The sequence below is a fragment of the Pituophis catenifer genome, unplaced genomic scaffold, assembly GCF_029215685.1.
Source record: "Pituophis catenifer annectens isolate HBS135680 unplaced genomic scaffold, rPitCat1.0.hap2 SCAF_16, whole genome shotgun sequence".
In the NCBI taxonomy this organism is placed as follows: domain Eukaryota; kingdom Metazoa; phylum Chordata; class Lepidosauria; order Squamata; family Colubridae; genus Pituophis; species Pituophis catenifer.
Window position 1 is genome coordinate 11,207,412 of NW_027256896.1, and position 19,617 is coordinate 11,227,028.

General features: G+C 47.0%; 1 protein-coding gene across 1 annotated transcript; it reads right to left on the bottom strand.

The window, feature by feature from the left end:
* Positions 1 to 2,882: 2,882 nt before the first annotated feature.
* Positions 2,883 to 4,140, bottom strand: LOC139325381 (transmembrane protein 100-like). The gene has a single exon (XM_070955225.1). It carries the CDS (start codon positions 4,060 to 4,062, stop codon positions 3,691 to 3,693), a length of 372 nt encoding a protein of 123 aa, XP_070811326.1. The 5' UTR covers positions 4,063 to 4,140; the 3' UTR covers positions 2,883 to 3,690.
* Positions 4,141 to 19,617: the final 15,477 nt, after the last annotated feature.

Sequence of the window (19,617 nt, forward strand, 5' to 3'; positions counted from 1 at the left end):
CTCGCACATATGTGCTAGTCGTTCCCGACTCAAGGGGGCGATGCTCATCTCCGTTTCAAAGCCGAAGAGCCAGTGCTGTCCGAAGACGTCTCCGTGGTCATGTGGACTCAACGGCAAAGGCGCACGGAATGCTGTTACCTTCCCACCAAAGGTGGTCCCTATTTTTCTACTTGCATTTTTTTTTACGTGCTTTCGAACTGCTAGGTTGGCAGAAGCTGGGACAAGCAACGGGAGCTCACCCCATTACGCAGCACTCAGGATTTGAACCGCTGAACTGCCAACCTTTCGAACGACAAGCTCAACGTCTTAGCCACTGAGCCACCGCGTCCCTCTATTTCTGCTCTAGATCATCTCTTTCCCCAGTGTTTGGTCATCTTCTTTTTTTTTTTTTTCTGAATGAACCATTACAGCTTTTACTTCCACATCTGTTGCATCTTGGCCAGGCCTGGCTGAGCCACCTCGGGGGATTTTCTGCCACTGTGAAGCCGTGAAGTTTGCAGCCAGAAACGTGATGGATGTGACCGGCTCTGTGTTCTCTGTTCTCCCCGCCCACCTGCCCGTCACCCCAGACATGGGCTCCTGCCGGCAGCTGTGTCTCCTTGGACAGAATCCAGTTTTGCTTCTTTCCAGCTGCATGTCCAGAGGTGGGCTGAGGTCCAGGTGCTAAGGAGCAGCTGAGTTAGCCTCTAACCTCTGCTAGCAACAGGGTGTGTTATGAGACAACAGCTGAGGACCAAACAACAAACCGGAGAACAGGAGCCTTCTGTCACTATCTGGGTCAGTCAGTAGCACAGTTGGAAGGGACCCTGGAGGTCATCCAGTCCAACCCCCTGCTCATGCAGGAGACCTGTACTAGGGATTCGAACCACCGAACTTTCTGATCGACAAGCTCAGTGTCTTAGCCACTGAGCCACCCCAGCCCAACCCCATCTGGGTCATCCAGATGGACCTCTGAACCAGGAAAGACAAGTCAAAACCCAATTGTCTGTAGAGATTCTCAGTCATCCAGGTCATGGTTGTCCCAAAGGTGCTATTTCAGGAGGCAGCTTTTCCAGGTGCCTCCTGAAAAATCACCTTTGGGACAACCATGACTTAGATGGCTGAGAATAGCTACAGGCTTTTAGCTATGTAATTTGAGATGAACCCCCTTGGAAAGGTGTGGGAGTAGGAATGGATTTCCAGAGGAAAAAAACTGCAGACTGCAGGAACCATTTGCACCACTCAGGTGACCCTGAGGACACAGATAAACCTCTGAGTGCTTCAAGGACCCTCTAAAAAGATGCAAATGACCAGCTGTCTGCAAGGAGTATCAATCCTTCCATTCCCCACCATCCAGTCAGAGCTGAAGAAGCTTCTTGGAGGAGAAGCGAAACGTCTTCAAAAGAAAAAACGAGAAAGTCCAGTTGCCTCTTGAAAAAGCACCTTGTCTGGCCCAGAGACCTACCTTTGGTTCTGAGGAGAAGGCCAGGATCACCTTCCCCTGACAAGGATGCTTGGAGCAGCCCAATGCAGATAATCCTCGATTTACAACCACAACTGAGCCCAAACTTTCGGTGGCTAAGCCAAACATTGAAGCAAATTTTGGTCCCATTTTACGAGCTTTCCGGCCAGCAGTTTGTGAAGTGAATCGATGCAATTGTTCAGTTAGTAACCCGGTCGTTAAGTGAATCTGGCTTTCCCCGTGGACTTTGCTTGTCAGAAGGTTGCAAAAGCGGATCACGTGACACACACACACACACACACACACACCCGGGGCGACACTGCAACCGTCATAAATATGAGTCGGTTGCCACACGACCCGAATTCTGACCACATGACCACAGGGACGCTGCAGTGGTTGTTAAGTGTGAAAAAGAGTCATAACTCACTTTTCCCCAGCGCCGTTGTAACTTTGAACGGTCCCTAAGTGAAAGTGTTGTAAGTGGAGGACCACCTGCAGACTAGACTTCGTTTTCATGCCATGCAATGAAATGCAGAAGAGCCTTCCTTCATCATCCCCATGGCCTCCTTTCTTCTTAAGGCAGAGGGATAATTTTTGGAAAGGTTCTGGAGACCTGCTCTCCAGTTTTCAGAGGGCAGGTTTCACACACGCACGCACACACGCACACCAAAACACACACACATACACAAGCTTCTGGAGCACACTCTGGATTTAACGGGACGATGGAGAAGGCATCAAAAACAGCCTACGAGATCCCTTGCCAGGATTCCAGACACCTTCCAAAGAATGACTTCAAAGGGTGAAGCTGTTTTATTCCCTTATGCATCGATTTGTTAATACACATTACTGCACCTCATTTTTCACCGAGAGAAGGTTCGAACAAATTTGCTTTTTCACCCTCCAAACTCCCAATCTTGGAGGACGATACTCAAAGCTATTTTTTGCAACTCTTGTCCAGAAACGGCTAACTGAGCCAGCTTTGGATACTTTCTACGCACAAAACACCTTTTCGGTGTTACAAGCACCAGCGTGCACACCTCTCTGGTGCAGCCCGACCCAGACCGAATTCATCCAAAGCAAGGCCCAGTAAGAGACCAAAGAGGGCAGGATCTGTCCCTAGGAATTTATTCCTGGGGAAATCAAGTTTTAATTCGCCCTTTGCTATCGCCAACTCCCTACGTACACAGTGCTTCCAAAACAGGGGGCATGGCTGCATCGTTTTGAGGCACCAAACTGCTACTCCGTAGTAAATCACCCCCTCTCCTTTCCCCACCCCCACATCCCTCCCTCAAATCCTCACAGTCTGAAGAAGCTGTACCACTTTGCAAGGAGCAGTGGCAGTTGCGACGGCCCTCGGCATTTGCTTGAGATCTGGCAAACCGAAGTGGGCATCTTCTTGGCACGCCGGCCTCTTTAACCGTCCGAGAACAAAATCAGGTTCTCCGCCTAACTTGCTGAATGCCTTGGCAGCAGAAGGGAATGCTTGTTCGTTTCTAAAAGCGGCGCAGTAACTTTCAACCTGGTTTCCCCCCGTGGGAAACGAGGGTGGCTGTTGCAGCCCAGATGGAATCCTGGTCTCTTTTCCTCATCCGCCCGGAGGGCTGGTAATAACCAAAGACAGGGGAAAAAAAAAAAGATTCACACTTAGAAGCCACTTGGAACTTCTCACGACCTCCAGCTCCATATCCTGGGATTGATGCTTCAGCTTTTTCCTTTCTTTCAAAAGGATATTTTGGTGTTGTTTTTTCCCCATCCACAGTTAAAGACAGAGGTGGGCGTAGCTGCACTGGAAAGCAGCAGTCAGTCTCCTCGAGGAAAGGACTCAAGGAAAGAACTCTGGATTTTTGTTACTCTCTTCCTGAAGTTAGTCCTTGGGGTTTGTTCGTCCACAGCCCCATTGGCCGAGATCAAACCATCTTCCTAAAGGTGTGAGTGGGGAGGAAGGAAGGCTGAAGTATGGTCAGCTGGGCACCCATCCTGGCCATTCACCTGCAGGGACTGATTCTCCGTCCTTCTTGGCCTGAGCTGACTACCTTAACTAGTCCATAATGCCACTCATCACGCTGAGTTATAGGAGCTTCCAAGAGCCCCCTGGCTGGCTGGCTGGCTGGCTGGCTTCTATCCCCAACACACGGGATGTGTGTCTCCATAGCTCCTTTCCCCAACATCTGCCATGGAAGACATGAAAAAGATAGGGTTCTCTACAGCAAAGGTTGATTCCTGGGGGGAGGTTTGGCCCAAGGTGGGCTTCAGAGACCCCCCGGTTCTAAGGGAAGGGGCTCTTCCTGCTGCTTCTTCCGTTGACGCTCTCGTTTGGCCCGCCAGCAGACCAAGGCGGCCACCAGGAGGCCGACTCCAAAGAGCAAGGTGGCCACGGAGACCACCTTGGCAATGTCCATCTGGGGCCCATTGATGGTGAAGGTGATGCAGGTGGCGGCAATGCCGATCACCAAGGCAACGATGCCAAAGGGGAAGATGCAACGGTACCACGACTTCTCGGTGCCCCCTGTGGCCAGGGCTAGCTTATTCAAGGTGGCGGTGGAGTCTGTGGTGGCAGCTACGGGCAGCCCCGATTTGCCTCCTTGGAGGCAAGTCAGAGAGTTGGACTTACAGTTCATCATTCTGGCAGGTGCCCGGTGGAAGACTCTTATCCCCAACTCCCTGGGAGGAGGAAGATCCAGAACTCTTGCAACGTAGCTTCTTTCTGGGAGCGGAGAACCACAAGGAAAGTCCTCTCCTTCGTTTCTTCTCTTGTTGTGTTCTCTCTCTCTTTCTCTCTCTCTCTCTTTCTCTGGCTGCTTCTGGCTGGAGAAGGTTTCTGGCTTTCTGCACCAGCGTTGGCTCCCACTGATTCTTTTGCTGTAGCAGCCAATGGCTGGGATTGGCAGGCAGGAGAAATGAGATCATATGTGTGGGCAGGAGCTCAGCCGCTATTAACTGTTTAGGAGAAAAATCCTGACGGGGAGAAGGGAGGGGGACTGAATAAAGCATCTTTCCTCCTTTCTCCTACTCTGGAATCCCGGGGGACGGGACACAACGACACGACAGAAGGGGGATGACTGCTTTCATCGTTTGGGATGACGACTTCTTGGTTCTATCTTGGCCAACAAATCCTGACCCAAGTGCTTATGTTGGTGTCTTTGGGATTTGTTGACCTGCTTGAGCTATTTGCAGGTGTCAGAGTTCTTTTAGCTTTTCTTTACAAAGAGAGGAACAGGTAGAAGAATGTGGTCGTCTCCATCTTCTGTTCAGTGTGGGGGCAACTATGAAAGTCCAAAATTCACGGAGTGGGAAGACCAGATTAGTATCAGGATAACAGAGGTGGAAAGAGACCTTGGAGATCTTCTAGTCCAACCCCCTGTTCAAGCAGGAAACCCGGTACCATTTCAGACAGATGGTTGTCCTGTCTCTTCTTGAAAACCTTCAGTGATGGAGCACCCACAGGTTCTGAAGACAAACTGTTCCAGTGGTTGATTTTTGTCACTGTCAGGAAATTACTTCTTAATTCTAGGCTAGATCTTTCTTTGATAATCTTCCATCTGTTAGATCAGGGGTCTCCAACCTTGGCAACTTTAAGACGTGTGGACTTCAACTGCCAGAATTCCTCAGCCTTTGCACAACAATACACGAGCACACAATAGAGACACAAACTCAAGGTAAACCGTTCCAAACTCGATTGCAGAAAATACGACTTCAGCAACAGAGTGGTCAATGGCTGGAATGCACTACCTGACTCTGTGGCTTCTTCCCCAAACCCCCAAAACTTTAACCTTAGACTGTCTACTGTTGACCTCACCCCATTCCTAAGAGGTCTGTAAGGGGGTGTGCATAAGTGCACCAGCGTGCCTTCCGTCCCTGTCCTAATGTCCCCATTTATTTATACCCATTTCCTGTATTCATAATCATGTTTATACTTATATCTGTTATCTTACGTGTTTGACAAATAATAATAAATAAAAATAATAAATAAATACCCCGAGAACAAAATGCAACGCTCAACGGCCTGTGGTCAGATCTCAAAGAAATAAAGATAGTCCTTGAGTTATGACCAGTTCTGACAGATCGATCTTGAGGGTACTTCCAACCTGGTTCACCATGGTTTCACTTAACAACCATGTCATTTGTTTAATGACCGCTGCAAACAAGTTCATAAAATGAGGTTGTTATGTCCGCGATAGGCAGGCTCCATTATGGTCATAACTTGAGGATTTCTTCTCAGGAATCCTCTGTTCCTTGTTTTTTTTCCCCCTCAGAGATGAGTATATTGTTGGATTATACATTTTTCAAGAGGCAACTGGACTTTCTGGTTTTTCTTTGAAGACATTTCGCTTCTCATCCAAGAAGCTTCTTCAGCTCTGACTGAATGGTGGGCAATGGAAGGATTTATACTCCTTGCAGACAGCTGGTCATTTGCATCCTTTTTAGAGAGTCATTGAGGCCACTTGGAGGTTTATCTGTGTCCTCAAGTGAAACATCTTCAAAGAAAAACCAGAAAGTCCAGTTGCCTCTTGAAAAAGCACCTTTGGGACAACGATGACCTGGATGACTGAGAATCTCCAAAGAGGTTTGACAGGATTTAATACCTTGAATTGAACTGGGGCAGATATTTAGAAATCAGCAGCCTTTTTGATAATGAAAACCCAAGCTCAGTAGAACTTCAGATAAATTAGCCATCAGAAAGAAGATCTAAAGATAAGCGAATAAAGCAATTGGCAAGAAAACAGCGTTAGAATTTATCTCCAGAAAGATCCTGTCAACCGAGGCGGGAACGGCTACACAGACAGTACTGAAGGCTTAATGAAAAACACTTGAATAAAATCGTCTTAAAGTAGGAGGTGAATTAAAACAGTCCAGTGATAAAAAAAAGAAACAACTTCTGGTGACTGAGAGCATTTAAAAAAAAAAACAAAATATGATTCTTAGCCAGGCATGGAATACACGCTTCTCAACAAAACAGTGTTATAAATTTTCAGCAGATTAAACATTACTTCAAGAGAATTTTTTTCCTCCTCCAGCCTCCGTCTGTCTTCAAAAGGTTATAAGGACAATGGTGGGCCCTGCTTAAGAAATAAACGAAGCTGTGTGTCTCATTTAAATGTAAACTTACTTGCGTTACATTCAAAGAATTAACTCTGCATAGCCTCCGTCGTAAATGTTTTACTTCTTTACTTCCTAGTCGAGCCTACGATCTTAATATTTCCAGGAGTGGGCTTGAAAAATTTTAGCAAGGGGTTCTCTGCCTGGTTGCTGAGTGTGCGTGGCCATCGTGGGCGTGGCCTAGTCAGCCTCCTGCACCACGGCGGGCAGGTGGGGGCGTTTTTGCCCTCCCCAGGCTCTGGAGGCCCTCTGGAGGCCGGAAACGGGCCTGTTTCTGGTCTTCCCGAACTTCCAGTAGGCTCGTTTTTCGCCCTCCCCGAGCCTCTGTGTGCACCCTGTGCTTACCTGCATCCAAAATGGGCCGCGTGGGGACTCCTGGGAGGGGTGGGGTGGGCGGGGCCAGCCAGGAGTGGGATTTGGGGGGTTCTCTGAACTGCACAGAATCTTACCTAGAGGTTCTCCCGAACCCCTGAGAACCCCTAGCAGTCCACACCTGGGACTTTCCTTTTGGTGTTCCATCCAAAAACTAACCAGGTTTGCTACAGAGCTTTTCAATCTCAGCCAAGGTTCAATGTAGCCACGGTTTGTATACATCACCAGATTAGTTGTCTCTGGTTTTAGCTGCAGTTCAGCAGTTCGAATCTCACCAGGCTCAAGGTTGACTCAGCCTTCCCTCCTTCCGAGGTGGGTAAAATGAGGAGGCAGATTGTTGGGGGCAAGAGGCTGACTCTGTAAACTGCTTAGAGAGGGCTGGAAAGCACTGTGAAGCGGTATATAAGTCTAAGTGTTCTTGCTATTGCTACTAGAACAACATTTCCAACCCTGGCAACGTGAAGATCTGTGGACTTCAATTCCCAGAATTCCCCAGTGAGCTTCCCGTATCCCCTGGCAACGCCAAGACCTGTGAGCAGGTGTACTGGGTCGGAGGCTCCGGCCTACCCAGGCCTAAGGACTGGGCAAAGGGGCTACCCACCCGGCACTGGACCCGTACATCCTCTTGGCATCGCCCCAGGGATGGGTTCTAAAATTTTTACTACTGGTTCTGTGGGCGTGGCTTATTTTGTGGGTGTGGCTTGATGGTCATGTGACAATTATTTAGGATTTAGCAGAGGTACTGGTCTACCAGGCTTTTAACTGCTTGCAGAGCTGTACCGATCTACCCATTTATTTTTTGCAGGCACTGGTCTACTCATGTATTTTTGCAGTCTACCCATTTGTTTTCTTTTACCACTGATCAGCTGTAGGGCGGCCCTTTGAAGCCCCGCGGCAAGAGTTTAAACAGTTTTCCCCCCTCTAGCCATCAGCTGGGACTCAGGAGGCAGCAATAGATTGGGGGTGGGACCAAATAAAAAGTAAGAATAACATGGGGGGTGGGGTGGCAGTAGAACCAGTTCGGTGACATCATATCGTCACTGTTACCGGCTCGGCGGAACTGGGCGGAACTGGGAGGAATCCACCACTGTGTCACCCTCTTTGGCCCGCGGCTGCTGCTTCCAAGCCACTCAGCCAGATTTCATAGCTTCCTTCCTTCCTTCCTTCCTTCCTTCCTTCCTTCCTTCCTTCCTTCCTTCCTTCCTTCCTTCCTTCCTTCCTTCCTTCCTTCCATGGTGTGCAGTGGTTAGAATGCAGTATTGCAGGCTAATTCTGTCGACTGCCAGGAGTTCAATCCTGACCAGCTCAAGGTTGTCTCAATCCTTCCATTTTTCCGAGGTCGGTAAAATGAGGATCCAGATTGTTGGGGGGCAATAGGCTGACTCTGTAAACCGCTTCGAGAGGGCTGTAAAAGCACTGTGAAGTGCTATATAAGTCTTAAGTGCTATTGCTATTGCTATTTAACAACTGTTGGGTTTAGCAATGGAAATTTCGGTCCCCCTTGTGGTCGTAAATTAAGGACTACCTGGATTAAATTTATTAGCATGCAATTTTCACCTTCTACAATATAAATCCAGCACTAGGGAGCTGTCCAGAGTACCAAATCTAACCCTGGGCATTTATTTTTGTTGAAATCATCACTCGGATTATAGCTGACTGAGAAATGAGCAACAGGAAGCAAGCAAATATTTTCGCTCCCCGGCTGATATATTGGATTTGTCCTGTGTCTTCTTCAGCCTGCCTTTTTCTGTTGTGTCAATCAGGCTAGAGCAAAGGTTGGCATGCATATAAAACATCCCTCGGATGTCTTGGTGGCCGGTGAGTCATGCATCTGTTTCCTTAGAGGAAATACCTTCCTAGTCATAGGACGACTGCCCTTGATTTAAATGCTTAGCCCTCATTTGGACAGTTTTGAAGAGCATTTCAGTATTGCAATATTTGAGGGAGGGGCTGCCACAAAGAAGAGGAGGGGGGGTCATCTTATTCTCCAAAGCACCTGAAGGCAAGACAAGAAGCAATGGATGGAAATTGATCAAGGAGAGAAGCATCCTAGAACTAAGGAGAAGTGTCCAGATAATGAGAACAATTAATCAGTGGAACAGGTTGCCTTCAGAAGTTGTAAATGCTCCAACGCTGGAAGCTTTTAAGAACAGACTGGACAGCCATTTGTCTGGAACGATATAAGTTCTCCCGTTTGAGCAGAGGGTCGGACTAGAAGACCTCCAAGATCCCTTCCAACTCTGTTATTATGTTATTGTTATCATTTGATTTAGGCATTTCTTTAGAATAGCTTTAAGGAACGCGGTAGCTCAGTAGCTGAGCTTGTCGATCGAAAGGTCGGCAGTTCAGCGGTTCGAATCCCGAGTGCTGCGTAACGGGGTGAGCTCCCGTGACTTGTCCCAGCTTCTGCCGACCCAGCAGTTCGAAATCAGGTCAAAAAATGCAAGTAGAAAAATAGGGACCACCTTTGGTGGGAAGGGAACAGCGTTCCGTGCGCCTTTGGCATTGAGTCATGCCGGCCACATGACCACGGAGACGTCTTCGGACAGCGCTGGCTCTTTGGCTTTGAAACGGAGATGAGCACCGCCCCCTAGAGTTGGGAACGACTAGCACAGTGATGGCGAACCTTTTCGGCACTGAGTGCCCAAACCAGAATGCACCTGCATGTGTGTGCAGGTGCGTGTGCCGGAGCGCCGGAAACCTGAAGGACAGCTGGCTGAGGCGTATGTGTGTGCCAACCAGCTGGTCTTCGGATTCTCGGCATGTGCGTGTGCATCGGCCAGCTGGTCTTCACCCGTGCTGGAGCACTGGAAACCAAAAGACCAGCTGGTCAGTGTGTGCATGCATGTGTTTTGGCTGGGTTTTTTGGCTGTTTTCAGGTCGGTTTTTGGGGTTGTTTTCAAGCTGGTTTTTGGGCTGTATTCAGGCTGTTTTTTGGGGCCATTTTTGGCCCGCGAAGACTAGCTGGCTGTGGACGCCAGAAACCAGAAGAGCAGCTGGCAATGGCACACGTGCCCCCCGAGTGGGCTCTGCATGCCACCTCTGGCACATGTGCCATAGGTTCGCCATCACGGGACTAGCACATATGTGCGAGTGGAACCTTTACCTTTACCTAGGATCGTTTTAATCCATTTTTAAGAGCCGTGTGGATTTGAAATCATTCTTAAGAGTCATTTAGATTCTAATATTCTAGGTTATTATATCCATTTCATTATATTCGCACTGTTGATCGTTTATAATTAGATTGGAAGCATTACTAAAGTACAGTTTGTGACTAATTCTGCAGTAATATGCGGGCTGAAAATCGAAATACAATAAATGGAAAGAAAACATTGTACTGTTTATTGCTTTATTAAGAGGAAAGTGTTCAAACGATGCAACATTATGCAATTTCTTTCTTCTGGACTTAGCTTTTAAGTAGTTGCAGTTCCAGCAAGTAAATCACTCAGGAGAAACCTTGAAAGACAGGCTGAACTTTCACACGTTATTCAGATCTGCAATAATGTATGGAAGTGGGTATGTCTAGTTTAATGAAAAGAAGGACTAGGGGAGACATGATAGCAGTGTTCCAATATCTCAGGGGCTGCCACAAAGAAGAGGGAGTCAAGCTATTCTCCAAAGCACCTGAAGGGCAAGACAAGAAGCAATAGATATAATATTATAAATAAAACCCATGAAGAACGGTTGCAAGAATTGGGTACGTCTAGTCTAGTGGGAAGAAAGAGCAGGGGTGACACAATAGCAGTCTTCCAAGATCTGAGAGGCTGCCACTAAGAAGATTGGGTCAACCTATTCTCCAAAGCATCTGAAGGCAAGACAAGATGCAATGGATGGAAACTAATCAAGGAGAGAAGCAACCTGGAACTAAGGAGAAATTTCCCAACAGTCAAAAACAATTGTTTAGTGGAACAGCTTGTGTTGCCAGAAGTTGTGGGTGCTTCATCACTGGTGGTTTTAAAGAAGAGATTGGACAACCATTTGTCTGAAAAGCTATAGGATTTCCTGCCTGAGCCGGGGGTTGGAATAGAAGACCTCTAAGGTCCCTTTCAACTCTTGTTATTCTATTATTCTCTCCTTGACTTTAATGGGTTGTGTGAATCCAACTACTGTGGTTTTTAAGGCTGCAAAAACCCGGCCAGTTCTAGTTTGATATCACAAATGAGGCAAAACCGTGATTTAATTGCAATGTGCAGCCTTCACCACCAACTAATCATTTGGGATTTTCTTAACCCCCCAACAGGGACCGAAGATCAGAGTGAACTTCATGATCCAGGCCATTCGGCATTCAAGTGTCTCAAATTCTCAGTGTTCTTGAAAATGCAATTAGTCTGCCTTCTTGGAAGCTCGCAAAGAGAAAGTTTTGGAAAATCAACAGAGGAGGTCGACTGTGGTAGGGAATTCTCTCTCTTGGCTCAACCCAGAGGATTTTCAAAGCAAGGGTTCCAATTTTGCTCTGGGCTGGCCAAAGAAGAATAAACCACAGCCGCGGTTTATTTCCCGTCACCCAACCAAAGTGGGTCAGTTAATCGTTGTCTCCACCGTTCCACGGGTTCTCTCAGTGGTGGGTTGGCCCTGGTTTGCAACGGTTCTATAGAACCGGGAGTAAAACCGGCGGAAGGCTCCGCCCATCGACTCTGACATCATCAAAATGCGTCTGCGCATGTGCAGAAGTTTCTGAGCATGCGCAGAAGAGCGAGAATGCGAGCGAGCAAAGCGCACGCGCACGCACAGCCCCATTGCAATCCGGTAGTAAAGGTAAGTAGAACCCACCCCTGTGGGCGTGGCCATGGTAGGCGTGGCCTAGTCAGCCTCCTGTGCCCCGGTGTGTGTGTGTGTGTCAGAGTTTAGGTAGGGTAGCTAGTATTTTGAGATAAACCCAGGAGCAAAACACAGCACACAGCACACAGAGCCTGTTAGATAAATAACAGTGGTTTTATCTACAGTGAAATATTTACAAATTTATATGTGATTAAATACCTTTATCATAGAGCTACTGATATAACGGAGAGCAATAATACACATGATGAGAGAACAAGAAGTATAATACATGAGGAGAAGGCTTGAGGAGAAGGCAACACCCTCTAATGGCTTCCCTTATATAGGCAGCTTCTGACCCAGCTTCTTAAAGTGGCAGTAACTCTGCTGCCTCATTCCATTGCATCAGCTTTCAGTTGCCTCCGCTTACAACTTCTCATCAGCTTACAGCTATTAACTCTTCATAACCTGACAAGGGGTGTTTTTGCCCTCCCCGGGCTCCGGAGGCCCTCTGGAGACCAGAAATGGGCCTGTTTCTGGTCTTCCTGAACTTCCGGTAGGCCTGTTTTTCACCCTCCCCGAGCCTCCGTGTGTGCCCTGCACTTACCTGCATCCAAAACAGGCTGCATGGGGACTCCTGGGAGGGGCAGGGTGGGGTGGGCAGGACGGGGCGGGGCGGGGCGAGCCAGGAGAGGGATTTGGGGGTTCTCTGAACTGCACAGAATCTTAGCTAGAGGTTCTCCCGACCCGCCAGCAGCCCACCCCTGCACCTAACCCGAGAACCCAACTCTGCTTGCTTCCAGACAGATGCAGGAAGCTCAGAGCCTCGTCAAGTTTAATTCTATGTATTAAACGGACGCAATCTTTTTTTCCTCATGATCCAGCATCGTCTTACCAAATTCCTGGTTCTTAAAGTTTGGCTTTTTCTCCAGGAAGATGTTTCTTTTCATTCAGTCCAACTGACGATTGGGGTGGGGTGGGGGGGAAATGTTCTGCTGCACTTTTAACCTAACCAGAATGTAGTTGAGCCGCTGAAATCATCAGTCACGAATTCAGTGGAGCAGAAAACTAGTAACTCACATTAGGTTCAGGAGCCAAGCAGAGGTTCACCTACGGCATTCTCGCAGAAAATGAGCCATCAAACGAAGACAGAATCCAGGCCCGGTTTTCAGAATCAAAAGCCGGAGTTTCCATAAATCTATGTCGATTAGGAACAGCCAATTAGGCTGAGTTAATATGATCCTATTCAGTCACAAATAGAGCCATTCAAAAGCATGAGTAACAGCTTATTCCTAAGTATATCTTTACTGTGCTGTCTTTGGTGCTCTCTGGGCTTGGTTGTTTTCCCTGCAGACCTTTCATTACCAAACTAGATAACATCATCAGGCACTCGGGACATCAATTACCGTATTTTTCAGAGTATAAGATGCACCTTTCCCCCCCCCCTAAAAGGGGATGAAAATTTAGGTGCGTCTTATATACCGAATGTAGCCCCGCCCACCCACTGGCCCCCACCCTTTGGCCTCTGCCTCCCAGCAGTTACCTCCTTGCAAGCAAACAGCAAGAAAAAACAGCTCCTTTCAGCTTCAGCACAGCCTAATTAGCACAAATTGATCGGCCTCCCGACTCTCAGCTGATTTACTCTCAGCTGTTTTGTGCAGGGCTCTGCCGTTTACTGCAAGGAGGAAAATTGCTGGAGCAGGCTGTTTGCTGCAACAAGGCAACATTGCTCAGAGGCAGAGGCAGATTTCTTTTTCTTCTTTTCCTCACCAAAAAAAGGTAGGTCTGTTTTATAGTCCGGTGCATCTTATACTCCGAAAAATACAGTACTTAGTTTTTGTAATGAAACTTCTGCAAGAAAACCACCAAGCTCAAAGAGCACTAAGCCCCCCCCCAATTTAACCTTGAGCTACAAATATTCTTGTTTTTTTTCCTTTCCAAATGAATATAAAGGGTTATTGCAATCTTAAACTCTCTACAATAATCTGAGCTACTAATGGTCAAAGCAAATTGGTGGTAGGTAAGAGAGTCCATGGAATTTAAGGTGGGCTGGAGTTTGATCTCTTGTGGGTGCAAGGGGACTCAAGATGTAGGATATAAGACAATTCAAAAATAAAATAGTATGTAGGTATATAGGTTAGAAATGCATATAAGTAAAGATTCAATTTTGCTCAGGCAGGAGGTTGGACCTGCAGGGTCCCTTCCCAGCTCTGCTACTCTGTTAAATTTGTTAGACATTGTTCTGCTTTAAGATAGTTGGAGAAAAGACATGCTGAAAGCATACCAATATGTAACAATGCTGTGTTAGAATAGATCTTCTTTTGTTTGAGACCCCTTAGAAAGAGGCCCACTCTTTAATGCCAAGGCAATAGAGATAAGAAAGAGTCATTCTTGCAAAATATTGTATGGGTAGTTATGGGGAGGTGTTGATAAACAGGTAATTAGAGAAAGAGATGATGTTCTCTCTAAAAGGCGCTTCGGATTAGCCATGATCAGTCACTGGACACGATGTAGGAGGGGTGTTGAGGGGCGTCGGGATAGGGAACTATAAAATGTAATGCTTTTGAAACTTCAGGTGTGGCTTCAAACTCCTTGTTGAGGTGTCTGCTGGGATACCCCCCCTATTTTGCAAAATTGCTTTTATTGTTTTCTTTTAATAAAATCTGTTTTCACCGACCCAAGTGTTTGCTGGCTGAATTCATGTCCAGCAAAGACCTATGACATATTTGACCGACCCCCCCTCAAATATTCTCTTCTATCTGACTTGCAAGGTGATGTGAATTTTGCACTTTAAGCTAGCTCCCTCTGAATGTGTTCAGCCTGGTAATTCACAGGGCACAGACTGTATACAAGCCAGATGGTCTCCTACAGCACGTCCAGCCAAATGTGTGTTTGTGGCAGAGCATATGCAGCGACTCATCGTGACATTTCCTAGGATTCCTCCCCTCCCCCCCCTTTTTTTTTGCAGAATTAGCAAGAGAGAGAGAGAGAGAGTTGGGGGCTGAGAATATTTCATTCCATTAACAGAATAGCAGAGTTAGAAGGGACCTTGGAGGTCTTCTAGTCCAACCCTCTCCTTAGGCAGGAAACCCTCCACCACTTCAGACAAATGGTTGTCCAACCTCTTCTTAAAAACTTCCAGTGTTGGAGCATTCACAACTTCTGGAGGCCAGTTGTTCCACTGATTCATTGTTCTCACTGTCAGGAAATTTCTCCTTAGTTATAGGTTGCTCCTCTCCTCTCCTTTTTTTTTTTTAATTTGATATATATGCCGCCCTTCTCTGGAGACTCAGGGCAGCTTACAATGCGCTAACAATGCGCTAAGCAATAGCCTTCATTCTTTTGTATATTTTATACAAAGTCAGCTTATTGCCCCCAGAAACTGGGTCCTCAATTTACCTACCTTAGAAAGGGTGGAAGGCTGAGTCAACCTTGAGCCTTGGAGAGATTCGAACCAGCAGTAATTGCAGGCAGCTGTGTTAATAACAGGGTGCTTAGACCACTGTACTAACAAGGCTCTAATCCCTAATCTAACTAATCCCTTGATTAGTTTCCACCCATTGCTTCTTGTCCTGCCCTCAGGTGCTTTGGAGAATAGCTTGACTCCCTCTTCTTTGTGGCAGCCCCTGAGATATTGGAACACTGCTCATATCATATTAAGAGCCTTGGTGGCACAGTGGTTAGAGTGCAGTACTGCAGGCTACTTCTGCTGATTGCTGGCTGCCTGCAATTTGGCAGTTCGAATCTCACCAGGCTCAAGGTTGACTCAGCCTTCCATCCTTCCGAGGTCAGTAAAATGAGGACCCAAATTGTTGGGGGCAAGAGGCTGACTCTGAAACCTGCTTAGAGAGGGCTGGAAAGCACTGGGAAGCAGTATATAAATCTAAGTGCTATTGCTATTGCTATGTCACCCCTAGACCTTTTCATTAAACTAGACATACCCAATTCCAGCAACTGTTCCTTTATATGTTTTAGCCTCCAGTCCCAATTGTTATGTTACCTTCCTTTGGAAGGATGGACATGTTCCTGAAGAGGAGTTCTCCTTCATGAGAGAACATGACAATCATCAGGGACCATCAGGGATCCCTCCATAAACATCACCCAGCCTTTCAACAATGATGCTTTGTACTCCCCCCCCCATTTCTGCTAGTCCAGAATTTGCTGCCAAGAAATGCATCTTGTGCATGGATGAAGCCTTGTTCTAATTCCCAAATGGTGGTTGCATCTTAGGCCTGTTCTTGTATGTGAGAGCTGGTGAGCCATCCATAATGGCGGCCTTCTTCTCCTGACTCTGTCAGCAGACACTCAGCCTTTTTGTTGTTAGTTGTGAAGTCATGTCCGACCCATCACGACCCCATGGACAACGTTCCTCCAGGCCTTCCTGTCCTCTACCATCCTCTGGAGTCCATTTAAGCTCACGCCGACGGCTTCAGTGACTCCATCCAGCCACCTCCTTCTCTGCCGTCCCCTTCTTCTTTTGCCCTCAATCGTTCCCAGCATTAGGCTCTTCTCCAGGGAGTCCTTCCCTCTCATTAGGTGGCCAAAGTATTTTGAATGTCCTCTTTAGGATCTGGCCTCCTAAAGAGCAGTCAGGGTTGATCTCCTCTAGGACCGACCGGTTTGATGGCCTTGCAGTCCAAGGGACTCGTAGGAGTCTTCTCCAGCACCAGAGTTCAAAGGCCTCCATTCTTTGGCGCTCAGCCTTCCTTATGGTCCAACTTTCACAGCTGTACATTGCAACTGGGAAAACCAGAGCCTTGACTATACGCACTTTTGTTGGCAGGGTGATGTCTCTGCTTTTTAGTATGCTGTCTAACTTTGCCAAAGCTTTCCTCCCCAGGAGCAAAGCGTCTTTTAATTTCTTGCCTGCAGTCCCCATCTGCAGTGATCTTGGAGCCCAGGAAAATAAACTCTGTCACTACCTCCATTTCTTCCCCATCTATTTGTCTCAGCCTTAGGGGGCCAATTAATTAACCAGGCCCCCTGCTTCTCTCATCTCAACTTCCAGCTCAAACATCTTCATCCGTTTTGCCTCCCAAATCTCTCTCTCTCTCTTTTCTCTTCCTAGGAACAAAACCCTACTTCTTAGTGGACAAGGGACGGTGATGTTGCAAGCCAATTCTGCACAAGCAATTGAATCCAGGAGAGAAAAGAGAGGAAGGGGTGAGGGAGGGGTGGTGGTGCTGAGAGGGAATTGCAAGCGTAATTGAATCCATTCAAGAATTAGGAAAATTGTTCCATTCTCATTCAATTCAGGGCAGGTTTCAAAACGGGAGAAAAGAAGAGACTCAGACAAAGGAGGTTTTTCCCAGAATCAACCTTTGTAAAGGCAGTCTAGCTAAGAGGTTTTCTTTTCACTTGCTAAGTTTTTTTTTTCACAAGAGCAAGCCAAAAAAAAAGAAGCAGCTCTTTGTGCTTGGGAAAACTTTAATGAAGTGCCCAAGAAAACGGGCACTTCTGATGCGCGTGAAGGATGTGCTTAGAAAAAAATGCAGTGTTTGGAGAACTTGCCTCCCTGATGAGAGACCAAGCTCTGGGTGTAGGAATTCCCCATGTATTCCATCAATATTATGTCCAGTTAAAATAATCTGGGGTTGGGGCACACCATTGTAAAAATGCTTCACCCAAACTGCTGCCAGACAGAGTGGGCAAGATTGGGTTGGCAAGTTATTCTCCAAAGCACCTGATGGCAGATCCAGAAGGAATGGGTGGAAGATCATTAAAGAGAGACTAAGGAGAAAGTTCCTGACAGTAAGAAGCAGTGGTGAAATGCAGTCGGTTCTGTCCGACTTGGGCGAACTGGTAGCGCCGGTGCCGGGAAGCTCCGCCCACCCACCCGGATGTCATCACGTCCCGATTTTGATGCTCTGCGCACACTCCGGTAGCGAAGGTAAGTGGATTTCACCCCTGGTAAGAAGAGTGAAAGAACTTGCCTTGAGAAGTTGTGGTGCTCCATCACTGGAGGATTTTAAGAAGAAATTGGAGAGCCATTTGTCCAGAATGGTACAGGCTGGGTCTCCTGCTTGAGTTGAGGATTGGACTACTGTGTTTCCCCGAAAATAAGACCCTGTCCTATATTTTTTTGGGACATTTTTTTGCCATGCGCTCAAAAGCCCGATTGGGCTTATTATCAGGAGATGTCTTATTTTGGGGGAAACAGAGTAGAAGACCTACAAGGTCCCTTCCAACCCTATTTATTTATTTATTTATTTATTTATTTATGTATGTATGTATGTATGTATGTATGTATGTATGTATGTATGTATGTATGTATTTATGTATGTATTTATTTATTTGTTCGATTTATATGCCGCCCTTCTCCGGAGACTCAGGGCGGCTTACAATGTGTTAAGCAATAGCCTTCATACTTTTGTATATACCTGCTTAGTAGGGCTTTCGCACCCCCCAAGCAGTCTTCTATTTATACAAAGTCAGCTTATTGCCCCCACAATCCGGGTCCTCATTTTACCTACCTCGGAAGGATGGAAGGCTGAGTCAACCTTGAGCCTGGTGAGATTTGAACTTGCAGTAATTGCAGGCAGCTGGTGCTACTTAACAGCACTTTAGTCTGCTGCGCCACTAAGGCTATTATTCCACGTTCTATATTCTTATTGCCAACGTCCGAATTTGACCTTCTAGCTGCCTTACTTTCTGGTCCTCACCATCCCTTTGAAACATGTTCAGATGTAATCTGAGACCTCCTTTTCCCAGTTACAGCTATCTGACATGCCAGAGTGAGGAGGAATATGTGATGGATCTTCTGCACTGAGTAAGTCCACCTAGTAGAAACAAGAAGGGCCTTCTTCATGGTGGCTTCCTTCCTTGGGGAACAACATCCCCATGGATATATGACTGGTCCTTACCTTGAGCATCTTCTTTTAACGATCCCATAATCCCTTTCCAGGTGGAGTCTGGACAACCGAATGGAGCTAGCAGAGTGTTTGAATGGCCGGATGCCGTTCCTGTTGCCAATGCGGAGTTTTGTTCAGCAGATAATATTCTCAGTGTGCCCATAGAGAGAAATATCTGCCTCTACCTAGGATCGAACTCACAAGCCTCCTGACTGTGAGACGAGAGCTGCACCTCTAGGCCATCGCACCACTCACCTTGATACTCTTCCAAAAGACCCTGAAGATATGATTTTTGCCAGCGGGCTTTGGGAATCCCAGGGTGATATAGAGCCCACTGAGTCGTTTGTATCTAAACATTCATTTGCAATCATCCGCTTTAGGCAAATGCATATAAAAATCCATCTATCATATCTGTTCAATGTTAATAGCACCAGTTGGCAGGATGTGGTTCTGTACCTTGTTTGCCATCGTTGCAAACAATGCAACTTCAGCAAGTTGTTTCTTTGACTGTTGTCAGCAGTGGGGTAGTGGTATATTGGGTTTTCCGTTTGGTGTTTTATTCCTTATTCCACGGAGTCACCGTGGATTGGGAGGCCAGATCAATGTCCTTAATAAATAATAAACATGCCTCGGTTCAGAAGGGAAATGCCAGCTTAGCCTGCTTGTTACAAATAACTCAAAGAGACAAACATACCCAACACATTTTCCTCCTCTTTTTTTTTTTGCACAACAACCCTGTGAGGTAGGTTGGGCTGAGAGAGAGAGTGACTGGTCTAAAGTCACCTGTCCAGCTTTCATGGCTGAGGCAGAACTAGAACTCGCCATCTCCTGGTGATTGGCCCAAAGTCACTCAGCTGGCTTTCATGCCTAAGGCGGGACTAGAACTCCCAGTCTCCTGGTGATTGGCCAACTCATCCAGCTGACTTTCATGCCTAAGATTGTACTACAACTCCCAGTCTCCTGGTGATTGGCCCAGTCACCTGGCTGACTTTCATGCCTAAGGTGGGACTAGAACTCTCAGTCTCCTGGTGATTGGCTAACTCATCCAGCTGACTTTCATGCCTAAGATTATACTAGAACTCCCAGTCTCCTGGTGATTGG